This window comes from Schistocerca gregaria, chromosome 6 (assembly GCF_023897955.1).
Source record: "Schistocerca gregaria isolate iqSchGreg1 chromosome 6, iqSchGreg1.2, whole genome shotgun sequence".
Classification (NCBI taxonomy): Eukaryota; Metazoa; Arthropoda; class Insecta; order Orthoptera; family Acrididae; genus Schistocerca; species Schistocerca gregaria.
The window spans coordinates 37,407,207-37,433,050 of NC_064925.1; the positions used below are offsets into that span (position 1 = coordinate 37,407,207).

The 25,844-nt window shown below is 40.8% G+C and overlaps 1 protein-coding gene across 5 annotated transcripts in view; it reads left to right on the forward strand.

The window, feature by feature from the left end:
* The window catches only part of LOC126279128 (CCR4-NOT transcription complex subunit 6-like), an 811,221-nt gene that overhangs the window by 694,128 nt on the left and 91,249 nt on the right, over window positions 1-25,844 (forward strand). For all 5 annotated transcript variants that reach the window (XM_049979620.1, XM_049979621.1, XM_049979619.1 and 2 more), the window contains one exon: window positions 1,072-1,229. In XM_049979620.1, coding sequence (XP_049835577.1) covers window positions 1,072-1,229 — 158 coding nt within the window. The remainder of the gene's footprint in view (window positions 1-1,071; window positions 1,230-25,844) is intronic.

The following is a 25,844-nucleotide window of genomic DNA, read 5'->3' on the forward strand; positions in this document are numbered from 1 at the left end:
AGTATTGTACGGAACGTCACATTTCTTACAAAGTGAAATCAAACATGTCATCCTAACTTAAAAAGGAAGCAATCTTTTAAAATATAGTGTTATTTCATGTAGGTCTTGATTACACACACACTCTATTTTAGTTGATCCATCTGAAAAACGTTGAACCAGCATCTCGCCACAAAAAAATGAGATGTTGAGCGTAAGAAATTGGAAAGAGGTTAAAATTAGCCATCACAGATCCAAGACAGGGCACAGTAAAATTCATTAAACTATGAGAGCTTAGTGCAGAATAACTCTTGCTTGTTGTCAAGTAACGTTTATTTTCCCTGTGGTCTATTTATATTCTTTGTTACTTTGTAGTGTGAATTATTTCATAGCTATCGTACAACTCACTTTTTAAACACTTTGATTTTTGCTTTCTCTTTAATCTCTCTGGACAATTTATTGTTAAGGTTTTTCACTTTTTGAAAATGCTGTTTAATGTTTTTCGCTTATGTGCTCTTGGTACATGGTGCTAAAGTCTGCGGCATATCTCCTGTGTCATACAGCCTGCAGAGTGAAACAGATTCGTCATAGTTGGCTCTCTCATATGTTTCTACTTTCTTTTAAAATCTTGTGATAGTGTCGTATCATGCCTCTCACGTACACACAAATCCTGTTTCCTTTCCAACATATTATATTCAGTTTTATTTTCCTTATATAGCAGTTTTGTACATTCCTTGTACCGTTCATTCTCCCCTTCCCTGTTTAGTACTGCTAGCTGTTGGTATTCATACATCAGCTTATCTTTTAGAAAAGCTTTCATTAATTTTCCTTTAGGGGTACCTAACATTTCTGTAGTCACAGTACGTTCAGTACACATCTATATGTCTGTATGCGTATTCCGAAAGCTACTGTACAGTGTAGAAGCAATATTTGACATCTCCTGTAGTATTTGCGTAAGGATGAAGTGAGAATGAGCGTCATTATGCATGAATTCCGTTTGTGTGAGTTTACTCCATAGCGTTGCCCGAGAGCGACGTCCCTCGCAGCGATGTGAATGGGCTGTGGTGAGGTGTTACGTGCGTGTGCGTGTTGCAGGCATCTTCACGGTGATGTGCTACAACGTGCTGTGCGACAAGTACGCGACGCGCCAGATGTACGGCTACTGCCCCAGCTGGGCGCTGGAGTGGGAGTACCGCAAGAAGGGCATCCTGGACGAGATCCGCCACTACTCTGCCGACATCGTCAGCCTGCAGGTACGCAGCGCCGAGCCGCGCCACTCCACCTGTGCGCAGCTTTCAAGCTTGACAGGCGTATCTGAAAAGTTTATTTTTATTTTTCATCCAGTCTTTCGATTTGTAATCTGACGCTGACTCCGAGGTGTGGTGTGTCACACTGTGGCCTAGAAAATTATCGAACTACAAATATATTACAGAGTTTTCTTTGTATTTTTAAAAGAGGCACCTACTAGCTCATCGCTGATGGAGGTGACGGTACTTTGTAGGAATTATGGTACGCTGGGTTTCTCGTCCCCATTTGGCCAACCGTGTTTAGGTTTTCCTGGAGCGCTTCGGGTGAGAACTGGTGTGTTTAGGAGGGGGAGAAAGCCGAAGTGAGTGCACTCTGCATTGTTTCCAAATTTATTCAACTGGTGGCTCTCTCTGAGCGTCCCCCCCCCCCCCCCCCCCCTGTTCTCTATCCTCCATTTGTGTATTGGTGGGAAAAAAGAGACATTCTGTAATGAGCTGCTGGAGAGGAAGGACATAAGGTACTGTCTGTATTTATTTATATCTTGATTGTCCTCCAGCCACTTGCCCTTCCCCACTTGGGAATTGGTGGCAAAAGAACACAGGCTGTGCCGAGTTGCTGGAGAGGAGTGATGTAAGTTACTGTCTTTATTTATTTTTGAGGGTGTGATCCCGGTGCTGGATTGTCCTACAGCTGCCTCCAGTCTCCGTTGCCCCCACCCCCTATTTCCGTAACCGCTCGCCCCAGCTTTTGCCAGTCGTGTCTATGTATATGTTCACCTTGCTATGTGCCATAGTCCACAGTACCACTCGAAATTGGCGGGAAACTGCCGTGCAACTGCTGCCAGAAGAATTGCCTCCTATTGGCCTACAAGTGTATAACTGCAGAGGAAGTTGTACACAGATAAGTTGTGTGAAGGGCAGGTCAACAGACTATCACTGAAATATAGGAAGAGTTGCCTCCTACCGATCTACAAGTGTATAGCTCATGAGGAACTTGTACAAACATACAAAGTAAAGAAGGGCGAACCGAGCGAGGTGGCATGACTGTTAAGCACACCGGACACTCATTCAGAAGACAATAATTCAAAACCGCATCTGGCCATCTAGATTTAGGTTTTCTGTCATTTCCCTAATTCGCTTCAGGCAAACGCTGGAATCTTTCCATTGAAAGGGCATGACTGATTTGCTTCCTAAACGTTCCCTAATCTGATGGGACCAATGACCTCGCTGTTTCGTTCCCTCCCCCATACCAACCAACCCACCAACCAGCCAACCAAAGAAGGTATACGGCAGCAAAATATCACTGAAGTGTATGAATAGTTGTCTCCTATTGATACACAACTGAAATAGCTGTTGAGGAGCTTGTACACAGATACATGATAAGAAGGGATAGGGCAATGTAGGAAGGAACATCCTTCACAATTGACGAAAAATGCTTCACTGCTCTAATCATACATCAAAATTGCCACGAAAAAACAGCACTCGTAAGCAATTGATCATAATGCAACATATCCACTGGGAATTGAGAAGAATCGTTGTAATAACACAACTACCGCAAAAACTGACCCCAAAAGATCTTGCCAGGAGAGAATGGTGGTTCCTGCACATGTGGTTACCTCGATGCTTGGATACAGACTAAGCAACTTAGAACCAATCTTACCTCCCCTCCTCACTTCCTCTCCTCCTGCGTAGGGAGGCATACTGGTTTTACAGGCCTGTTCTAACCCGTCACTGATGATACATAAACAGGTCCATCCATTACCAGTGCTCTGCTTTGGTCAGTGTTGGATTGACAATTATATACTATTTTCAGACTGCAACTGGATCCACCTGTAGCTAGTGGTGTCCCTTACATTGAGTACTCTGACCAGTGTGCCAGCGCTGACGACCCCTGCTGCAGCCGGTCGCCTCCCGTAGGCCGGCGCACTCTCGTAGACTCCGAGCACTCAGAATTTGTGTCTGTGGAAGTCTCGATAATAAATTGTCATGCATGTGGGTTTTACAAGAATTTCAGATGCAAGAAATATCGGTACAGAAAGTGGGAGAGATACCATTCGGAAAAAGAAAAACACTGTCATTTTTACGTTAATAGCAAGTTATTTTGTAACGTCAGACAGAGTAAAACATTGCTAAAGTCACCTGGAGAGCTTTTACATGTCTCTCTCTTCTGATACGTCGAAAACAAATGCCGTCCACATGCTGACATCGAACATTTTTAATAATGCTATTAAATATACACATATTGGTCCATTGGAGCAGGTGGCCAGTGATGAAAGTCACTTCCATGGAGCCGTCTAAAGTTTTGTCGCGAGGAGGCCATATCCCACAAAATATCAGTCTCAATCGCGGATAGGGTGCACACCACAGTGAAAATATGCACACATGCGGTTGGCAAAAGCGGGGGCACTAAGTAGTAGGAAGTAGCAGCATGTGGGTGTGACTGTAGGACAGGTTCGAACACATTCTGGTAGTAGTAGTGGTGGTGGTGGTGGTATTGTGGACTAGAGCAGTCAGTCTTCAAACTTTGAGTTTTTTTTTGTTTTTTTTTTTACACACATATAAAGCAGCCCACTCTATATTTTTCTGCTCGCTATTAAAAACGTAGCCGAATTTCTGTTCAGTCATCAATATCAATTTGATTTCTTGTATCAGTGAGCAGTCACCTTGTTTTTACCAAAAATTAAATCAATGTTGCTAATAACATAAATGCACTCTCAGTAATTTGAACTCGATGCAGAATTCAGCTGGTCGCGGAAGCACATCTACGTGCATACTCAGCAAGCCACCATATCGTGCATGGCGGAGGGTACCTTGTACGACTGCTAGTCATTTATTTTCCTGTTCAACTCACAAGTGGAGCGAAAGAAAAGCGACTGCCTGTATGTCTTCGTGATCCTTACATTCTCTGTAGTTTGTCGATAATGTTTCGCAAAATGAAGGTCGTCTTCGCTCCAGGGAATCCCATTTGAGTCCACAAAAATTAAAAAAAAAATCATCTCCTTAATAGTTGCCTGTTGAGCTAACCTACCGCCAACAGTTCTAGCAGCCCGCCTCTGACTTCCTTCGACTACTTCCTTTTATCAAATCTTGCTAGGGACCGCAAACACTTGAGCGGTATCCAAGGATGGGTCGCACTAGCGTCTCATATGAGGTTTCCTTGACCGATCAGCCAGACTTTTCCAAAATTCTTCAGTGAAACCAAGTCGATCATAACACTACTGCTCGTTACGGCATTGCTTTTCCTACTCATACGCTTTCGCTTACATTGTTTCTACCTCTAGAGCAAACTGATATTCATCACGCCAACTAGAAATTCTGATAAAGTCACCTTGTACCCTTCCCAAACACCACAGTACCGTCAGAAAACAGCCTATCCGATCGTTTACTGTGACTACAGAAGACAAGAAAGGACCTGCCACACTTTCCTGGGGCACTCCTCACGTTACTCTTGTCTCTGATGAACAATCGCCGTCGAGGACAACGTACTGTGTTCTATTACTTAAGAATTCTTCGAGCCACTCAAATATCTGGGAACCTATTCTGTATGCTCAAGCGCTTTCCGAGAATGTTAGACTTTGGAATCTGCCTGTTACCCTTCATCCTTGGTTCACGGTACATCGTGTGAGAAAAGGGCAAGCCGAGTTCCGCACAAGCGATGCTTTCTAAATTCAAGCTGATTTGTGGAGACAAGGAAATTTATTGTATTGGAACTGAGAATATGTTCAAGAATTCTGCAGCAAACGGATGTTATGGCTATTGGTCTGTAATTTTACGAGTTCGTTTTTCTACTCATCTTATATATTCGAGTCACCGGTGCTTTTTTTGCGATTTCACGTACTGATTGAGAGATTTACTATAAATGCAGGCGAAGTAAGGGGCCAATGCCGTAGAGTAGTCGTTGTAAAAAAAGAATTGGGTTTCCATCCGGACCTGGGGTGCCTATTTCCCATGTCCTCCATACAGGATTCTGTGCGATGGTCAGATGACGGTATATTTGTACGATACTCCTGCGTGAACAATTTCTTACGCGTGAAATTTCAAACTTGAGCTTTCCTTTAGCTGTCACCAGACTGGGCGACGGATGGCTGAATGGTTGTGTTCGACCCGCATGGTGGACTCGCGTGGGACTAGAATTTTCTCGCGTTCCCGGCCAGATCTTTCTCTACGACATTGGTTTTCAATCTTCTTGGATCCGCGGCTCCCTTGACCTGGACGTAAACACTGGCGGCTCTTTTCGCACATAACACCCGACTCGAATTGTGGGGTAAATAAACGTAAGTTTTGAAAAAATGAATAAGAGTGATTATTTCTTTATTAACTGTTGACAAACACATTTTAACCAACTTTTAATGTCATTACATCCTGTTCGTGTAACGAAACCAGTGGTAACGATGAGCTTGTTTCTTCATAATCAGTTTACAAATTTTACCACAGAATTGAATATTGCTTTCACATGTCTTTCTCAACATTCATTCGCGATTCGTATTTCAAGTAGGTGACTACTAGTGCTGAAATATCTACCACACGTAAGTACGCCGTGCAAAAGGTATCAAAACTGGTACGACCTTGTTTCCTACTTGCAGATACTCCTCTACCAAGCCCCAAAACTTAAGCAGTGACGAGGAAATAAACCTCGATTTCATTGTGACGTCGGAAGAAACATAATATTATGGATTGTATGATGTGTGGTCTGCATAGATTTCTCTTTGTTTTTCTTTAATCGAATTTTTATGTTGTTCACAGATTGCAACACCTTCTAAACTTTCCACGCTAAGACCACAGAAGCATCGTTTTTTACGAATGTACTTCTGACCAAAAAGCGAATCTGTTAGGTCTACTCCAAGACTTTTTTTTATCACCTTACCTTCTGCGTTCTTGTGGTGATGTTTCCGTATCAACTTTCATCTCCCAATACACATTTCTTTATATCTAACGGAGAAGTGAAATACCAGATTTCATAGATTTAGCTTAAAATTTATTTCAATATAAGGAAATAGTTTCTTAGAAATTTTCACCCTCTATTTACCCCATTGTATGTAGAATTTCCAAAAACAGTGGAAAACGTATGTTTTTATTTTTAACCTAGAAGTCAAATACAAATTCCTATAGGTTTAGCTTTTAAAATGCTTTCATAATGAAATAATTTCATAAAACTTTTCTTCTCCTATTTCAATCTCTTGGCGGGTTGAATTTCTAAAAATACTGAAACTTGTATTTTTTATTTCAAATGAAAAGTTAAATACCAGTTTTTATGTAACTAGCTTCAGTATTGCTGTAGTAGTTCTTTGTTAGTGATTTATTTTCAAAAACACTTCCACCCTCTATTTTACCTCCTTAGTGACTGAATTGCTGAAACGCAAAATTTTCTGTTTATAACTGACAAAGCAAATACTAATTTTCGTGTTCTAGCTTCAAAACTGCCTTATAGCGACGTATTTTTAAAATGCCTCTCATCCCCTATGACACCCGTCAGGAATGGTATTTCGAACGATCTCTAGGTGTTAAACGATCTATGCTATATAAGATCCGCACCCTCTTCAAATTTCATGTTTCTGTCCTTCGCAGTTTGTGTTGGGCGATGATGAACCAGTGAATCATTCTAGCCCTGTTTCACTCTCTTAGGGGTTTAGTTTCCATAAACAGTGAAATTCGTGTTTTTTTTATTTCGAACAGAGAAGCCAAATTCAAATTTTCGTAAATTTACCTTAAAAATACTTGCAGAATGAAATATTTGCATATAAAGTTTCATCCCCTCTTTCACCCTGAAGGGGATAAATTTCAAAAAACAGTGAAACACGTATTTTTTATTTACAGCTGAGAAGCCAAATTCTAAATGTCATAGATTTAGCTTTAAAAATGTTTTCACAATGAAATGTTTCACCCTCTTACGGGTTGAATTTCCAAAAACAGTGATATATATGACTGAGAAGCCAAATAGCAGTTTTCATAGATGTTGCTTTGAAAATACTTTTGTAGTTCTTTAATGAAGATTTATTTTTAAAGACATTATCATCCATTATTTCATCATAGCGGTTAAATTTCCAGAAATGCTGAAACAAATAATTCTTTATTTCTTGCCAAAAAACCAAATACCAATTTTCGAAGGTCTGGCTTCAAAATTTCCTGAATATAGACATATTTTCAAAAAACCTTTCATCCCCTGTTTCACCGCTTTAGGCGTGGAATTTTGAAAAATTCCTTCTTAAATGACGCTTACAGTGTAAGATCAACATCTTCTACAAATTTCAAGTTCGTGTCCATAGCAGTTTGGGCTGAGCGATGAGTCCATTAGTCGGACATTGCCTTATATAGAGTTTGTTCCTGTTCCTGAGTGGTAAGTGTTGATGTACAAAAGATACTTTGAGCCAGTTGTGTTCTTTAACTTATTCTGGACAGCAATTCAGAAAGTAATTACAGAATTCAGTTAAAACTACCCCCTCACATAGACTTCAGTCCTTCGTTTATAGCAGGTAGTCATTGTCTGGTAAAACTGTGTGAAGAGCGGGGAAAACGTAATGTATATCTTTATTATCGAACTTTTTCTTCCACAATAATTGTTTTCTTTGCTGGATGAAGTTTTGTCTGACAGTTGCAGAAGGTGTCCTCCTTACCGTGAAGGGACACATTCAATGACTTGAAATTATCAGAGATATCACAAAGATACGCCAACTTGAAAATAAGGTCACCGTCTACGAACTTCTCGGAATTAAAATGTTTTTCTTGAACAAAGTAAAACTTCATTCCTGAGTTCATACACCCTTTTCAAGACATTCCCACGTGGGAACCAGCGAAAGTTAATTGTCATGGAATAAGGAATGCGTGCAGCTCCCAATTGTTTGAAAATCTCAAATTAAGCGGCCAGCTTTTAATGACTGAAGAACCTAATGATGGGAGGGGTCGTGCTTTTTGAGGTCAGTGCCTCTTCTGAAAAAAAGTGTGTCCAGTACGTATCGGGCTTAATATCGCGACGTCCATGTGTGTACCCAATTGGTGTCGTTTTTTTCCAGAAGATAGTGCAGCGTTTCAAACAGGTCTACTGCTTTTGTTACAAGGGTTCTTTCAGTGCGGATAAAGATCACCTTCTTGAGTATTATTGTCATATATAAACTACATGTAACAAATTACAAGCGCATCGTTATGGTTATCTGTAGCTTCACCCAACTTAATACTGAAATCATCATTATCTTTGAGTTTTTAGGTCAACTGACTATTAATGTCGTCAGATTTATAGAGTATTTGACGACTGTAGTAGACTTCTCTGATAAAGGCACACTTGCTAGTGACTTGGCAGCTGACTCACTTTTCATAATAGGTACTATGTCCAGAGTAGCTGGTGAAATAATGTCTTCCCCAGCTATGGTCTGAGATTCGTTGCACTGTGCTACACGGTAGGAATGTATGTTTGTAAGATGAAAGAAAATTATTTGTTGGAAGCGTAACCTGTTTAGTAAAAGACTTTTTGTTCTGTCATTGTTTTTAACTTGTGGGGAAATGATTCTCGTGATTTGGTTTATAAAATTGTCGTGATTTGACTCAAAATGTCGTTACATTTAATTAGGAAGCTAGGAATTTGAAACAAGTGACACATTGTGGTTGTTCTTTATTTCCCACAGCAATCTAACTAAAACTGAAATTCGAGTATCTGCTCATGTTTACTACATTTTCGCCTACTCGTTTCTTTAGAAGTGCGTGATACATATGAAATATGACGGTTTATAAGTAACACTTAAAACTTTGTCTGTGACGACAGATAAACACAAATCAGAGAATGCAAATCACAATTAAAAACGATCTACATTTGACAAAAACTAACTTCCATAATGACTTACTGAATAAAACCAAATGAACCACACAGTACAACTCGACTGCCCGTTAGGTATAATTACGAGCGCACATGTTTTTCCTCTGCTCAGAAAGCAAATGAACCGAATAACTGTTTATGTGCAACCACAGCGACGTACCGTTTGAAAAACTTGCGCTAATGCAAGACTGTAGAGGTCGTCGTTTGCTTCGCGCATCCATCATTTTTACATCATCGTCAGTATTTCCTTCCATTGAGCCAGATAGGAAATTTGTGAACCATATACCCCCCCCCCCCCCCCCATTGATTTCTGTCGTGGTGTAGCAGTAAATGAAGCAGACAAGAAGGAATGCAAACGTCTCAAAAATGAGATCGACAGGAAGTGCAAAATGGCTAAATGGCTAAGCAGTGAAGGCTTGAGGACAAATGTAAGGATGTAGAGGCATATATGACTAGGGGTAAGATAGATACTACCTACAGGAAAATTAAAGAGGCCCCTGTAGAATGGAGAACCACTTGTATGAATATCAAGAGCTCAGATGGAAAACTAGTTCTAAGCAAAGAAGGGGAAGCAGAAAGGTAGAAGGAGTATATAGAGGGTCTATAGAAGGGCGACGTACTGGATGGCAATATTTTGGAAATGGAAGAGGAAGTAGGTGAAGATGAAATGGAAGATATGATACTTCGTGAAGAATTTGACAGAGCACTGAAAGACCTTAATCGAAACAAGACCACGGGAGTAGACAACATTCCATTAGAACTAGTGATAGCCTTGGGAGAGCCAGCCCCGACAAAACTCTACCATCTAGTGAGCAAGATGTATGAGACAGGCGAAATACCGTCAGACTTCAAGATGAATATAGTAATTCCAATCCCAAAGAAAGAAGGTGTTGACATCTATCAGTTTAATAAGTCACGGCTGCAAAGTACTGACACGAATTCTTTACAGACGAATGGAAAAACTGTAGAAGCCAACCTAATGGAAGATCAGTTTGGATTCCGTAACAATGTTGGAACACTTGAGGCAATAGTGGCTCCACGATTTATCTTAGAAGAAAGATTAAGGAAAGGGAAACCTACGTTCCTAGCATCTGTAGACTTAGAGAAAGCTTTTGACAATGTTGACTGGAATACTCTCTTTCAAATTCTGAAGGTAGCGGGGGTAAAATACAGGGAGTGAAAGGCTATTTACAATTTGTACGGAAATCAGATGGCAGTTATAAGAGTTGAGTGGCATGAAAGACGAGCAGTGGTCCGGAAGGGAGTGAGACAGAGTTGTAGCTTATCCCCGATGTTATTCAATACGTATACTGAGCAGGCAGTAAAGGAAACAAAAGAAAAATCCGGAGTAGGTATTAAAATCCATGGAGAAGAAATAAAATCTTTGAGGTTCGTCGATGACATTGTAATTCTGTCAGATGCAGCAAAGGACTTGGAAGAGCGGTTGAACGGAATGGACAGTGTCTTGAAAGGAGGGTATAAGATGAACATCAACAAAAACAGAACGAGGATAATGGAATGTAGTCGAATTAAGTCGGGTGATGCTGAGGGAATTAGATTAGGAAATGAGACACTTAAAGTAGTAAGGGGTTTTGCTGTTTGGGGAGCAAAATAACTGATGATGGTCGAAGTAGAGAGGATATAAAATGTAGGTTGGCAAAGACAAGGAACGCGTTTCTGAAGAAGAAAAATTTGTTAACATCGAGTATAGATTTAAGTGTCAGGAAGTCGTATCTGAAAGTATTTGTATGGAGCGTAGACATGTATGGAAGTGAAACGTGGACGATAAATAGTTTGGACAAGAAGAGAATAGAAGCTTTCGAAATGTGGTGCTACAGAAGAATGCTGAAGATTAGATGGGTAGATGACATAACTAATGAGGAGGTATTGAATAGGATTGGGGAGAAGACTAGTTTGTGGCACAACTTGACTAGAAGAAGGGATGGATTGGTAGGACATGTTCTGAGGCATCAAGGGATCACCAGTGTGGTATTGGAGGGCAGCGCGGACACCAAGAGACGAATACACTAAGCAGATTGAGAAGTATGTAGGGGGCTGCCACCTGTCCGCTGGCAGGGTGATTGTGATCGGCTGAGGCTGGACGGTGAGTCGCGGCATTGACTGTGCGTCTCGAGTGACGCGCCGCTGCCCCTGCAGTGGGCGCGCAGAGGGAGCTAACTGTGTCACTTGCTTCGTTACACTGCGTTAACTGAGTAAGGATAGCAGTAACTCGAGTGTCACTGGCAGCCAGCAGTGAGCGTTATCTTCCTTTAGATGCATACGGTAGACGAGTTCTCGGCAGCACACTGTCAATAGGTGCATCTAAAGTAGCCACAAGATAAAGGAGTTCTGCAGAAATTGGACACGAAGAACATTCCGAGAATGGCTTCAGAGTATGTTTTCAGCTCTCTCACAATCGACATGTGGTGCTGCTTCGTGCAATCGTGTTCGTCGATCGTGTGTAACACTAATAGATGAAAATGGTAGACTAATACTGACACTGTTAACTTTTAGTCACGAACTGATAACTGCTCTGCGGGTAGGAGCCCGCACCCGAGCGGATATTCCGACCTTAACAGACCTCTGCTCGACGACCTTATGGAGCAGTACACGGGACGACTGTGCCAGCTGTGCGGCGGCTCCCAACTGCCTAGCCGCAAGGTCTGTTGACGCGCTGGCTCGTCGAAACACGTCAGAGCGCGGGACGGGAGCGCGCGCCCACGAAGACGCAGAACGCCGTTCACTCGCTCACTGCTTTCCGACCCTCACTCGCACTGCCTAGCTGAGCCTCAATAATGCACCACTTTCGCGTCAGCCCGCGCTGCGTAATTTCCGAGTCCATTGTCGGCCTGTTGTCTTCGCGGATGGGACTGGCTGTGGATGCGCCTGTCTATCTGTTCCGAGGTAAGTTAGTGGCCGAAGTCATTTGTGGAGGGAGCTCCGTGTGGACGCAGTGACGACAAGCGGACGGAACGGAAGGGGCGGGAGGAAAGCAACACAAGGCTGTGGCGTTTCATTGATCTAATTATATGGAACACAAAATACAATATTAGTCGCCGTGGCCGCATCGAATTCGAAGCCTATGTGTACCCAATATCCCAGCTAAAATTTACCTGGAGATTAAAACTTTGTACTGGACAGTACCTTACCTTTAGCGGTCAGTACTCGTATTAACTGACCTATTTTTTATTCGCAAAAGTGTTTTATTCTACTGAATTACAATGAGTTCCACCGTTGCACAAATACATATATATTACAAAAGTGTGTGTGTGTGTGTGTGTACATACGTACGTACGTATGTGTTACATCTCCTAAACCACTGGATCGATTCCAGTCAAATATGGTACACATACCGGTTACTGTCTGTAAAGAATTGTTCAGTGGCTAAGAACCACCTGCTACTCGAAGGGGTGGTGGTCGCAAGCGAACCTCACACTACGCGAATAGCCTCCTTGCAACTGACTTCACACGTGATTTCGAACCTCTATCACGCATTTCTGACACCTCACACAAAAGGTGAACATATTCCTGCATTTTCGCTGCCCGTGCAGTAAAACTGCCGTATCAGGCATGATGTTTCATTTTATTATTTCTTAATTTTTATTTCTATTTGTAGCACATTTTACAGAGAGTATTCACATGTACCAGAGAATGTACTTGCAAAAAGTAAGTCGTTGTACTCACACAGTTCACGAAATATGACATCATAAACATTGAGCTGCTTAGAAACGAAACTCCTGGGGGAAATTCAACAGATATAGAGGTTAAGTATGGAGGCTGTGCTAAAAATATCCTACTTTTAAAAATAAAATCTATCCTTCTTCAGATACAACTGTTTGACACTAGTCATCTTCAAAGTAGCCCCCTTCCGCTTTTACACATCTCCTCCAACATTGCTGTCTCTGGCCGGCCGGGGTGGCCGAGCAGTTCTAGGCCCTACAGTCTGGAACCGTGCGACCGCTGCAGTCGCAGGTTCGAATCCTGCCTCGGGCACGGATGTGTGTGACGTGCTTAGGTTATTAGGTTTAAGTAGTTCTAAGTTCGAGGGGACTGGTGACTCAGAAGTTAAGTCCCATAGTGCTCAGAGCCATTTGAACCATTTTTGCTGTTACTGCAGGAAGAAGCATCGCTGGAAAGCCTCTTTATGTATGGTGTGCGGGTGCTCTGTAGAATTTGGATCTGAAATCTGATCCATTTCAGAGTCTTTTTCAGTTTAGGCAAAAACCAGAAGTCACTTGGTGGTAGGTTAGGGGAATAGCAGGGTGAAAAACCACAGCTGCCTTGTGTCTGGCCAAAAAACTCTGAATTAATTGAGAATGATGAGAGAGTGTGTTATCGTGGTGAAGGTGCCAACTATCCGCTGCCAACAAGCTGCGCTGTTTACGTCTTACTGCTTCACAAGCACGATGCAGAAGCTGTTACCAGTAATCGTTATTGAAGTTAGTACCTTCCGGGCGTATCGTCGTGGATCACATCATTTGAGTCAAAAAACAGGGTCAGAATGACTCTTACATTGCTGTGGACCTGCCTCGCTTTTTTTGGGTCTCGAAGATGCTAGATACTTCCATTGTGATGAGTGGAACTTTGTATCTGGGTCAAGTCTATAAACCCAGGATTCGTCACCAGTGATCACTGTGCTAAGAAACTTGGGATTACTGTTTGCAGTATCCAACGTGTCCTGTGTGATCTCAGAATGACGTTGCATCTGTTCAGTTGTTAGCAGTTAGGGCATAAATTTTGCTGAGACCCTGGTCAGGTTAAAATGTTCTGTTAAAGTAGAATGAATCGATCCAATACTAATTTTAATCTTGTGTGCAAGTTCTTGGATCGTGATTGATCCATCCTGAATCACTGTGGTCCTTAGGTGATTAAGAACAAATTCATTTGCAGATTTGAGAGCCTACCTGAATGTGTTTCATTATTTGCTGATGAGGGGCCATCTTTGAAGTGATTGTACTTATCCATGTAGTCTCCATTGCTTCATCCTCAGACACTTGTTGAATCTTGGTTATTGTTTCAACTTGAGAATCGCCAAGCTTAAAACAAAATTTGAGGCAATAACGTTGTTGCACTTATTCTGTCAGTTTGCAGTGGCTGGCCAGTAACTGGTGCTCTCACACCGGTGAAGAAAGTCAGACATGCCCACTTTGTATGCTTTAGAACGTAGACTCGATACCATTGTTGGTTCTGGCAATACAGAACAAAGCCAGATACTTTCCAAACATTCGTTATACATGTAACAAGTGCGTATGTGGGTGAACTCGTGGGTTAAAAATATCTTCTCCCAAAACCCTGGATTGGTTTCAACCAAACTCAATACACATGTCTCTTACTGCCTGAAAGAAACACAGTGGATGGGAGGGGTGAGAACCAACAGTGTCCATTAGGGTGGGGGTGATAACATGGATAGGAAAGGGGGAGAGGGGGAGATAGAGAGCGAGTGGGGAGGAGTAAAGGGACAGCGATAGAGAGCAGTAGGAGATGGACAAACAGACAGGGCAGGCATAGGTAGACAGAGACTTGGCCGAGGAAGAGTTGGACAGTGAAGGGACGAGAAGAATGCAGACTAGTTGAAGACTGGGCAATGCCAGGTGCTTAGATGGTGTTGATACAAAGCTCAACCGTTATCAACACATCTGTAATGCTGTTTTCATTAAATAGATAAAGCGGTCAAAAAGAAAAGAAAAAAGTGACAGTAGCAATGTACATTCTTGTATCTGCAATAATATAAGTTTTATTAAATAACATAAATTAGTTTTATATTAAAAACAAAGATTCCAAGACTTACCAAGCGGGAAAGCGCCGGCAGACAGGCACATGAAGAAAACACACAAACACACACACAGAATTACGAGCTTTTGCAACTGGCAGTTGCTTCGTCAGGAAAGAGGGAAGGAGAGGGAAAAATGAAAGGATGTGGGTTTTAAGGGAGAGGGTAAGGAGTCATTCCAATCCCGGGAGCGGAAAGACTTCCCTTAGGGGAAAAAAAGGACAGGTGTACACTCGCACACACACATATCCACAAGCAGACAGGTCTGCTTGTGTCTGTGTATGTGCGGATGGATATGTGTGTGTGTGTGTGTGTGTGTGTGTGTGTGTGTGTGTGTGTGTGTGTGTGTGTGTGTGCACGAGTGTACACCTGTCCTTTTTTTCCCCTAAGGGAAGTCTTTCCGCTCCCGGGATTGGAATGACTCCTTACCCTCTCCCTTAAAACCCACATCCTTTCATTTTTCCCTCTCCTTCCCTCTTTCCTGACGAAGCAACTGCCAGTTGCGAAAGCTCGTAATTCTGTGTGTGTGTTTGTGTGTTTTGTTCATGTGCCTGTCTGCCGGCGCTTTCCCGCTTGGTAAGTCTTGGAATCTTTGTTTTTAATATATTTTTCCCATGTGGAAGTTTCTTTCTATTTTATTTACATCATCATAAATTAGTTTTAATTTTTTATGCCAAACAGTCTCTCTGTGTTATGTTGATATGTAACTTGAACTAATTTTAGATATAAAGTAGAGAAATTAAAGAGCAAAACTCCAAAAATTGCAACGTAATGTTATGGTACCTTGCGGGAAGGGAAAAAAAGGCCATAACCCACTCTTTTGGCTACAGTTCTTGTAGTACCACTCACACCTTTGAAACTTGACAGAAGTTCTCATGCATACCTTGTGGGAAGGAACAAAGCTGCAGAAAAATTACTTTTCCCCAGCTCTGGCGAAAGTTTCTTATTCTGCAGGGAATCTGTGCTGTGTTGAAGACATTTGTCCCCAATATAGTTTCGTCCAGGAGCTGTAGTGCTGCAAGGTGTGTCCCATAGTGCTTAGAGCCATTTGAGCTGCTAGGTGTTGGAAGTTGGGATGGTTGGAGCAGTAACAATGCTAACAACGGAAGGTGAATTCCCCAGTTTGAGTCCGTCCAGCGCACAGTCACATAGTTTTAAAAATGATAGGATTCATTCTGGAAGCAGACAGTGAGTCTCACATGGAACGCGAGTGCCTCACCTTGCATTCTGCAGTGCGCTGCAGCCTGTTACTTGGACGCGACACTGTTGCAGGGGGTGGTTGGCTTCAGTTCAGAACAGAACAGCCAAAATAATAGTGGCCTTGCAAACAAGTTGGAATGAGTTGGCACTTCGAGATGTTTCACACTCCAGTGTTTTAGTCACTTCATTCAAACTCCACACTTGTTAATACAATAACACCGTTACGTTGGCAGAACTGACCGTCACCCCTGCTCTAGCCATGCCATTAGTTGAGCCGAGTAAGGGTCCCAGACTGACGATTGATGCTCAGGGCTAATGGTCCAGCCCCACACTTACAGTCAATGCTCGAGAATTGGTTGAGCAACAATTTGGCAAACCGCTTGCTTCTTAACTGGATTACGTTTTCACAGACTTGTAAATCTTACTAGGAACCACTAATTAACTGTTGTCAAACAGCTTAGCTCACTTTGCTTTCATTTTTAGAAAAAAATTCAAGGTCAGACATCATGGTGCAGTATTTGTTTTGGGCCAGACAGTATCATTAAAACACTTAAAAATAAGGAAATGGCAATTTATGTTTATGATGCTCAGAACTTACTAGTTTCCCAAATATACAAGAACTAATGATTTCAGTCAGCTCCAGATGTTCTGACATAAGCTCTGGCTAACTGGAGTTGGGACAAAGTCCAACCAGCACAATCAAAATCCATGAGCATGAGTTCAAATCACCCTTCTTGTGATACTTCTTTCTCTTTCAAAACAGAATGAAAACTGATACCAAATTATTTTATATTGTTATTTTAAATAAAATAAATTTTACTGTGTACGCACTTTACAGTCCTCTGATGTTTATTTCTTTAGCCAATTTCCGATCTTCATTATGAAACTGTAACACTGTCACATGCTTTTCGAAACTACTTCATCCAGCTGATATCACCAAAATTCATAGCTTTGTGCATGTTCCATAGTGAGCTGCTACATTTGATATGATGAATAGCTGAGAAAATTTTTTTCATCAGCCTATGGCATATTACATGCAGCAAAATGGCTTTCAACTATTTTGTTCGGTGCACATGAATTTCCTAGTCTTCCTGTTTCTGTGTTGCTGACTACTCTCTGACGTAGAGTGAAGGCTTGCAAGGACATTGTGAAAAGAAAATGCACTGGCTCAACACTTTTTGTCTGTTCTCACCATCACATCACCTTAAAAAAGGGGAGGAGGGGCTAATGAGCTACTGACAAACACTTTTCACCAAAGTTTCTACAAATGCATGCTGTATACTCCCTTCCCTTTGTTGTGATAAAATTTAATTTGTTTGCAATAAGACTATATGAATTCCAAAGAGTGAAAAGTATGGCAAGACTTTCAATTTGATGACACACTGCTGTTGATTGTGTCTCGCCTGGAGAGTTGCGTGTGTTAACACACCAATTTCAGGACTCAGGGAGGCTCATCTACCCTCAGTCAGGTCCATGTGGCAGTTAAACGATGAGGAGTGGTGTGCTAGCCACCGTTGTTGGGGTTTTTAGGCAGCTTCCTGCACCTGACTTTGTGAATACGGGATGTTATGGTACCCACACTACGCACAGACACCTGGGGCATGGCATACACACATTCCATCCAGTGAAGGGAGGGTCAAGATCCAACCACTCTTTATCACCACTGACATTTCCGACTTGAAGACACAGCATGGAGTCCAGGAAAAATGAGACAGTAGTCGATTGTGATCTGAACGCTGGTCCTATAGCTCTGATAAGTTAGGTTCAGGAAACCCACACTGGATTAAAATCACCGACTCTGATTATTCGGACACTGTTAGGCTGTGGGCCTGAAATGTAGAAGCAAAATTTCCTTATTTTCAAGTGTTCTAACGATTTGCTTGAAGGTGCTTAGGTGCTTGATCCCGTTACCCAGTACCTCATAAGGTAATCATCAGTAGCTTTTTGTATATGCTGTTTCATAGCAGCTGTTCAATTCACAGTACCAGTATATACAAAAGATATTGTTCTAACAAATGTACCTGTTTGGAAACTTATTCCATTTCTTGACCTGTGACCTCACTTATTTTGGAAATGAAACAATAGACACTTAGCCCCTTTCTTATGAGTTACATTGGAATGAATTTATGAAATAAATCCTACTGTGTCAATTCATTTTTACTAACATTTAGTGTCATGAGACACTTTGACAACATTGAGTTACATGTACATTAATCTGAAGTTTGATGAGGTTCATTTGCTAGGTCTGCCAGTCAGGTTATGTAATGAAACATTACCCCATACGCAAAGATAAATTTATTTTAGTGTGTACCTTAAGTGAGTTGCACAATTAAATCATTAGTACTGTTATTTACATTGTTGCTGGAAATTTATTTATCTGGGATACAGAGCACTGTAACAAATGCATTTTTACTTAACACTATCACATTAAGATATTTACATCATTCCAGAGACTCTTAATTGTTAATATACAACCTCTGACAATAAAATTCAGTGAATAGTCCTGTAACATTAATGTGGATGAACTATGAACTACAGTTTCCTTACTGTCCTTCGAAATAGTCACCTCCCATAACTATGCACTGCTGTGCTCTGCGTTACATGTCCTGTAAACTTTGCACAAAGTCTTCCTTTGGGATGGTGTTCAAAAGCCGCATCGCATTTCGTTGGACGTCAGGAATAGCATCAAATATCTTTCCTTTCAAAGCGAGTTTGAGTAATGGGAATAGGAAGAGATCAAGAGGATTGTGATCCGGTGAGTATGGTGGATGTTCAAGTTGCACCACACCTTTTTTGCCAGGAACTGTTTGAAGATATTGGCTGTGTGTGGGTGAGTGTTGTTGTGAACCAAAAACCAGAAACCTTGTTGTGTATACTTGGTTCATATCCTGCATAGACGTTTGAAACGGGTCAAAATTTCAACGTACCATGCAGCGTTCAATGTTGTTTCCACAAGTAGAAATTCCTTGTGGATAATGACTTGACTATCGTAAAAGGTGATGAGCATCGTTTAGATGCGTGATTTTTTGGCTCTGACCTTCTTCCGATGAGGTTATGTCGAAGAATGCCATTCCATGCTTTGCTGTTGCATTTCAGGGTTGTAACAGAGACACCAGGTTTAATCATCAGTGACAGTACGGTTCAAGAAATTTTGTGTTGCATCCATCATTTCGACTAAATCCTGTGAAGCCTCTAATTGTCAGTCAAGTGATGTGGCACAACACGACAACACGTTTTCCTTTTCCTTAACTCCTGGGTAAGGATTTGTCATATGGATTCACAGTTCATCTGCTATCACACACACAGTTAATCGATGGTTGTTTGTGATTAATGTCTTCACTTTCTCAATTTTTTCATCACTGACGGCGATCACTGGTTGTTCACTATGGTGATTGTCAGAAACACTTTCCCGGCCTCCTCAAAAATGGGTGAACCACTTGTACACACACTTCATGGACAGTGCTTGAGCCCCGTAAACATGCATCAGCATTGCACGTGTTTCTGTTGGTGTCCTGCCAAGCTTAAAACAAAACTTTAAATTGATCCTTTGCTCGTTCATTGTCTGTTCTCAGTTCAGAACCAACACACTCAACAAGCACTTCATCCAGCAGGTCTAACATTGAACACACATGATGCTCGACTGAACTACAGTGGGGGCAGGTTGTCAACACTGGCCACTTCGCACGTACAGTGTTGTGAGTGACCAGTGTTACCCAATCGACCGTCCTGACTTCATTAACCGAAGTCAGAGGCTGTAGAATAATTTCAAGTTCTAAGGTGTACAAACAATTAAGATGAAAATTTTCTGTAAAGGTGTAGCTGCGGCTGCACTCTCATACCAATAAGTCTGTTATGATGAATGAAAGTCAGCAAGTAAGCTATTGTGTGTCCAATAACTCTCACGTGTCTCCCCATCTGGGTAAGCAAAGCCACCGTCAACTGCCACAATGCACAACATGACAATGCAGCATTGTTGCCAAGCAGCCAACTGCCACAATGCACAACATGACAATGCAGCATTGTTGCCAAGCAGTGTATGTGCAGCAGCATTCATCTGTCCACAAGTATGTATGTGTTATATGACGAGAGTGTTTTGCAATAAATTTAATAATCTTTTAACATTGTTCAGTTGACTGATGTCAAAAAAGATGTTCCATCCTCCATGTTTCTTTTTTCTTTTTTTTAAGTTGTTAAAGTAGTCTATGTTCTTCCTTGGGGTTCAGGCTATCTCCGTACGAAATTTCATTGAAATCGATCAGCAGTTTTGCCATGAAATCATGGCAGACAAATCTACTTTCACATTTAATTGAGTCAGTGGTTTCCATGTGCTGTGTCATGAATGAAAATTTGTTCATTTTATGTAATACATGAAGGTAATTGAGGATGCAATAGAGAGAATGAGTATCCAGTGTCCCTTATGCAGGTGTCTCTTACTGATTTAGTGTAGTTGTTTGTGTGTTGGGCATTTCCGTGTTTATTACATTTGTGTTGGAGATCTCCCAGTTTCTGCTACATATAGAGCTTTTCAAGTACTGCATACCATTTTGTGACTGTCTGATTGTGTGTGTTTATATGCATGTGTGCTCAGTTGTGTCACAGTGTACGTAGCACTTAATATGGAGTGAAAGCGATGCCAGTGTTGTGTGGTTCGAAAATTGTTGCTGTCCTTCAAGAGTGTTTGCCTGTGAATGTAGAAAGTGGATTTCTTTTTTTATTTTCTGTGTAGCTGTTGCTTTATTATTATTATTGTTATTTCTTTCTTATCTCAGACGTTATGTCTGGTCAAAAGTGGAAAGTGACGCGGACCTTGATCAAGCGTGACTTCCTTTTAACTGTATGGTATATGTTATATTGTATTTAGGAACTTTTGGGTAATTGAACATGTATCAATAATTACGGATTTCTGTAGTTGTATATATAAGTTTGGATGTAGCTGTATTGCATTGATGTACTGGTGGATATTGTGTGGTATGACTCCTGTAGTTGACAGTATAATTGGTATAATGTCAATTTTATCCTGATGCCACATATCCTTGACTTCCTCAGCCAGTTGGATGTATTTTTCAATTTTTTCCTCCTGTTTTCTTCTGTAAATTTGCTGTATTGGGTATGGATATTTCGATAGTTGTGTTAATTTCTTCTTTTTATTGGTGAGTATGATGTCAGGTTTGTTATGTGGTGTTGTTTTATCTGTTATAATGGTTCTGTTCCAGTATAATTTGTATTCATCATTCTACAGTACATTTTGTGGTGCATACTTGTATGTGGGAACGTGTTGTTTTATAAGTTTATGTTGTAAGGCAAACTGTTGACGTATTATTTTTGCTACATTGTCATGTCTTCTGGGGTATTCTGTATTTGCTAGTATTGTACATCCACTTGTGATGTGATCTACTGTTTCTATTTGTTGTTTGCAAAGTCTGCATTTACCTCTATTTGGATTTAAATCATTTTCCAGTTGGCCAGCAGTGTCGTTACCATTGTGGGCGGGCATAGGGTTCAAGCGTCGTCCCCGACCATGATGGCGCTTGTCCGAGGCTTCTTTAGTTGTGTCCTGAACCAACTAATTACACTAAAAGGGGGGTTAGCCCTATTAGTGGTTTGTTCTTTTCGTCGCCTTTTACGACTGGCAGAACATACCGAAGGCCTATTCTTTTCCTAGGCCTCCACGGGGAATTATTATTATTATTATTATTATCATCATCATCATCATCATCATCACCACCACCACCACCACCACCATGATTATTCTTTTCTGTGTGATGCCAATAAATGTGTCATGGTTGCCATTTTCTGCAACTATTTATTTTATCATGCTGAGTTTTCGTGCTTCACATATTTATCTGCTGGTATGTTAATGACTCTGTTAACTAGTGCTCTGGAGGCAACATATTTTGTGTGTTGTAGGATGGCAATGTGAGCTGCGCGCGCGCACACACACACACGCACACACACACACACACACACACACACACACACACAAAATTAACAAAAGTAAATTATGACTCTACGATGTCTCCCCCCCCCCCCCCCCCCCCCCCCAAGTAAAATAAAGAGTACATTACATAATCTAAAAGAGATGATAACAAGGATATAAAAACTTTCGTGACGGCACGATAATTACATGCTCATTTTCACCTTTACACAATATTATGCTTGTGCTATCACACTTCAGTAGTGTAAACTATGCACTGAATAATTTCCCCCATCTTACACTCTGGAAGCCACTCTTTATAGCAGCATGTGTTTCAAGGCCCCTGAAACAAACAAAAAAGGGCAATCAACAGCAGGATCATTCTTGTTATGTAAGACAGTACATTAGTTTTCCATTTCTGTTTACAACACGTTTTATGGTGGCCTCCTTACTTGAACAAGATCCTCCTCCTACTGTTTAGCTTTTAGGTATTCTTTTAAACTAGAAAAGGCTAAGGAAACTAAATAACCTTTCAATTTGTTTGTGAAGACATGTCTTTTCAATGCTTCTTATTCTGGGTTGCAATTTATTGTGTGCTTGTAAAATGTGTCCAGCAGTTATAGGATCTTTTTTGGATAACTTGACTGGCTTCCTGTGAAGATGATAATCATCCCTATTTCTTGTACAATAATTATCTGTTTCTCTATTCAAGCGGATAGTACAGGGTGCAGCAGAACCGACTAAGCAGTTTTAAGGAGCAATAAAAAGTAAATCTGGATGTATAGGAAAAAAGTTCTTATTTTTCTAAATTAGTACAATATACCGTTTTATATTCATTTAATTTTGAAAATAATGTCCTCGAGGTGGTGGCCATTAGCATCAATACATTGTTATAGACAATTCCTGAAATTTCTAGCAGCTCTCGCATCCATATCGCAGGGTATGGCATTCACTTTATCAAAAATCCGCTCTTTTAACTCTGGTAGGGTGTGAGAGTGGCTTCTGAAAACCTTTTCCTTCAGATATCCCCAAAGAAAGTAGTCACAAATGCTCAAGTGTGGTGATTGCGCAGGCCACCCGACATTCTCCCAGAAACATTTCTCCTCATAAAAGTAGGGGCCTACCGCATCAGATTGTGATACGGCACACCACACTGTCACTTTAGGAGAATGTTGCGGTCTTTCATCAATAATTTGGGGGTTATTTTCAGCCCAGTAGCGAAAGTTTTACTTATGCACACACCCACTAAGATGAAAAGGTGTCCAATCACTACTGAAGAAATCTGCATTTGGAGGGATCTGAGCAAGCATTTGCTCACACAGATTTTGACTGTTAGTGTAGTGTACTGGACGTAATTCTTGAGTAATCATTATTTGAAAGGATGAAACTTCAAATCACATTGCAGAATCCTTCTCAGACTGCGGTCTGAAATCCCCAATGCAACAGCATGTCGTCGAGCAGATCGTTGCGACGATTATCGAACTGCTGTTCTCACCCGCTCCACATTTTCTGGCATTCTGAAGGACCTGCATTGGCCATGTGTATCTATTCTTAGTGTGCTGCCAGTTTCCTCCATCTGCTGAACCCAGGACCGAATTGTGTTTGCATTAGGAATGGCATTGTTGTGTGGAATGTTGAACTGTTGCTGAAAAGCTCATTGTGTTGCGATCACAGATCTGCTATTTTCATAATAAGCACGAAAGGCAAAACTACGATGTGCACCGGTCCAGAAATGGGGTCAACAACTGAACAAAGGCAGACCATGTGCAACTGCCTACCCCCACCACAGCTCCAGCGGCAATCGACAGAAGCAGTCAGTTCTGCCGCACCCTGTTTTGCTTTCACATGCTACTTCTGTTCCACTTGTCAGAAAAATGCAATCTGCAGTGTTGGATATGTTATACATATTACTTGGCTTTCGAGACCTGTTGTTAAAAAGTGTTTCTGCAACTTCAACATAAAAATATTCGTGATGTAATTTGGATCCCTACATCTTTCTCTAAAATTATATTACTGCTATCTTCCCTAACAGACCCTTTTACGTGTGACCATACAGTCTTGGAAATGTTTTTAGAAGCTGAAATTTGTTTCTGGTAAAATCTGGAGTTAGTTTCTCTTATAACTGTACTATAGACTCTCTCCTTCTTGTTATATGTGCCAATGTTAGTCATAGTTGTGTTTATCCAACAATTTTCAATGCTAGTTTTAGATCCTCCCTCAGTTTTATAATATCTAAGGTGATCCATTTCTTAGTAACTCCGATATTTAGACTTCTGGATACAACGGGACAAGCAATATTTATTTAATAACTTAGTGTTGAGCAAAATATTCCCATCTTTCCTCGACATAATGTATTGAGTGTGTTTCCTTCCCGTCTTCTATCTTTAGTAATGTTTGCAATTTATGTAAATTTTCTTGTTTTAGCTATCTAGATTCTAGTAGAATTTTTTCACAGTTAACGTTTATTCCTGATCTTTCAAGAATTTGCCTAGTCTGATATAGTATTGTTTACTACTTAACTGTTTATTGATAATTGCACCTACTATATTTGTTCCTATTGCTCGACCTTATATGGTATGTAAATTTTACTATTAAATGTGAAATAGTTGTTTACAGTACTAGTTCAAGTAGGTCTCTGAATTCAACAGTTTGTGACAGTGAGAGCTTTTATGTCTCAGGAAATTTGACATAATGATTTTGAATGATACTGGGAAGGGTATGTTGTGTTTAGGTTTGTAATGTCACATAATATTAATTGGATATAATGGAACTCTTGATGTCTTTAATTTCCCCAGTTAGCTGCTGACTATTTTTTACTGATTTGTTTCATCTGTTTTTACTCTTATATGTCTTGGCTATTATTTGCTTCCTGGGTCCACAGTGGATCTAGTGATGCAATCTCCTTTGTGTATTTTTGGTGGTGATTTTGTCTTTGATGCCTGAGAAATCATAATATTGCTATACTTTCTCTTACAGTAATTTAGGAAGCAATGTTTGTTCTTCAGCTGTGATTTGAGCTTTGTCTGAAATATTTTTGGGGCATCTTTTTGTATTTCAGTAATGTTCTCTGTGAATAAATCCAATGTTTTCCTTAAAATTCTTCTTCCTCCATTTTATGCAATGTTCCCTTTGTCTGCCTGGGGTAAGTATATCTTCTAGTGTTCTCCTGTCATCTTGGTGGGCATTGTAACCTGCTTCTTGTTTGTTTACCTCAGTAGTTATGGCTGTCAGTGGCTTCTGAGCCATGACTATCATTTTGTTATTTCTCAGCTTTGCTGTATCTGCAACATGTTTTTGTTGCAGCAATATCATCTTTCTTAAGGGAATGTGATGGTGAGAATGGACAAAAAATGTTGAGCCAGTTCATTTTCTTTGTATAGTATAATTGCAAGCCTTCACACTGTGTCGGAATGTACTCAGCAGCACAGAAGCAAGTAAACTAACTACAGAATTCCTGTGCACTGAGCAAAATAGTTGAAAGCCATATATAAAGAAACTTCCACATGGGAAAAATATATTAAAAACAAAGATTCCATCAATGGATGGATATGTGTGTGTGCGAGTATATACCTATCCTTTTTTCCCCCTAAGGTAAGTCTTTCCTCTCCCGGGATTGGAATGACTCCTTACCCTCTCCCTTAAAACCCACATCCTTTCATCTTTCCTTTTTCTTCCCTCTTTCCTGACAAAGCAACCACCGGTTGCGAAAGCTCGTAATTTTGTGTGTGTGTTTGTGTGTTATTTTATTGTGCCTGTCTACCGGCGCTTTCCCACTTGGTAAGACTTCCACATGGGAAAAATATATTAAAAACAAAGATTCCAAGACTTACCAAGCAGGAAAGCGCCGGTAGATAGGCACGATAAATAAAACACACAAACACACACACAGAATTTCTAGCTTTCGCGCCCGACGGTTGCTTCTTCAGGAAAGAGGGA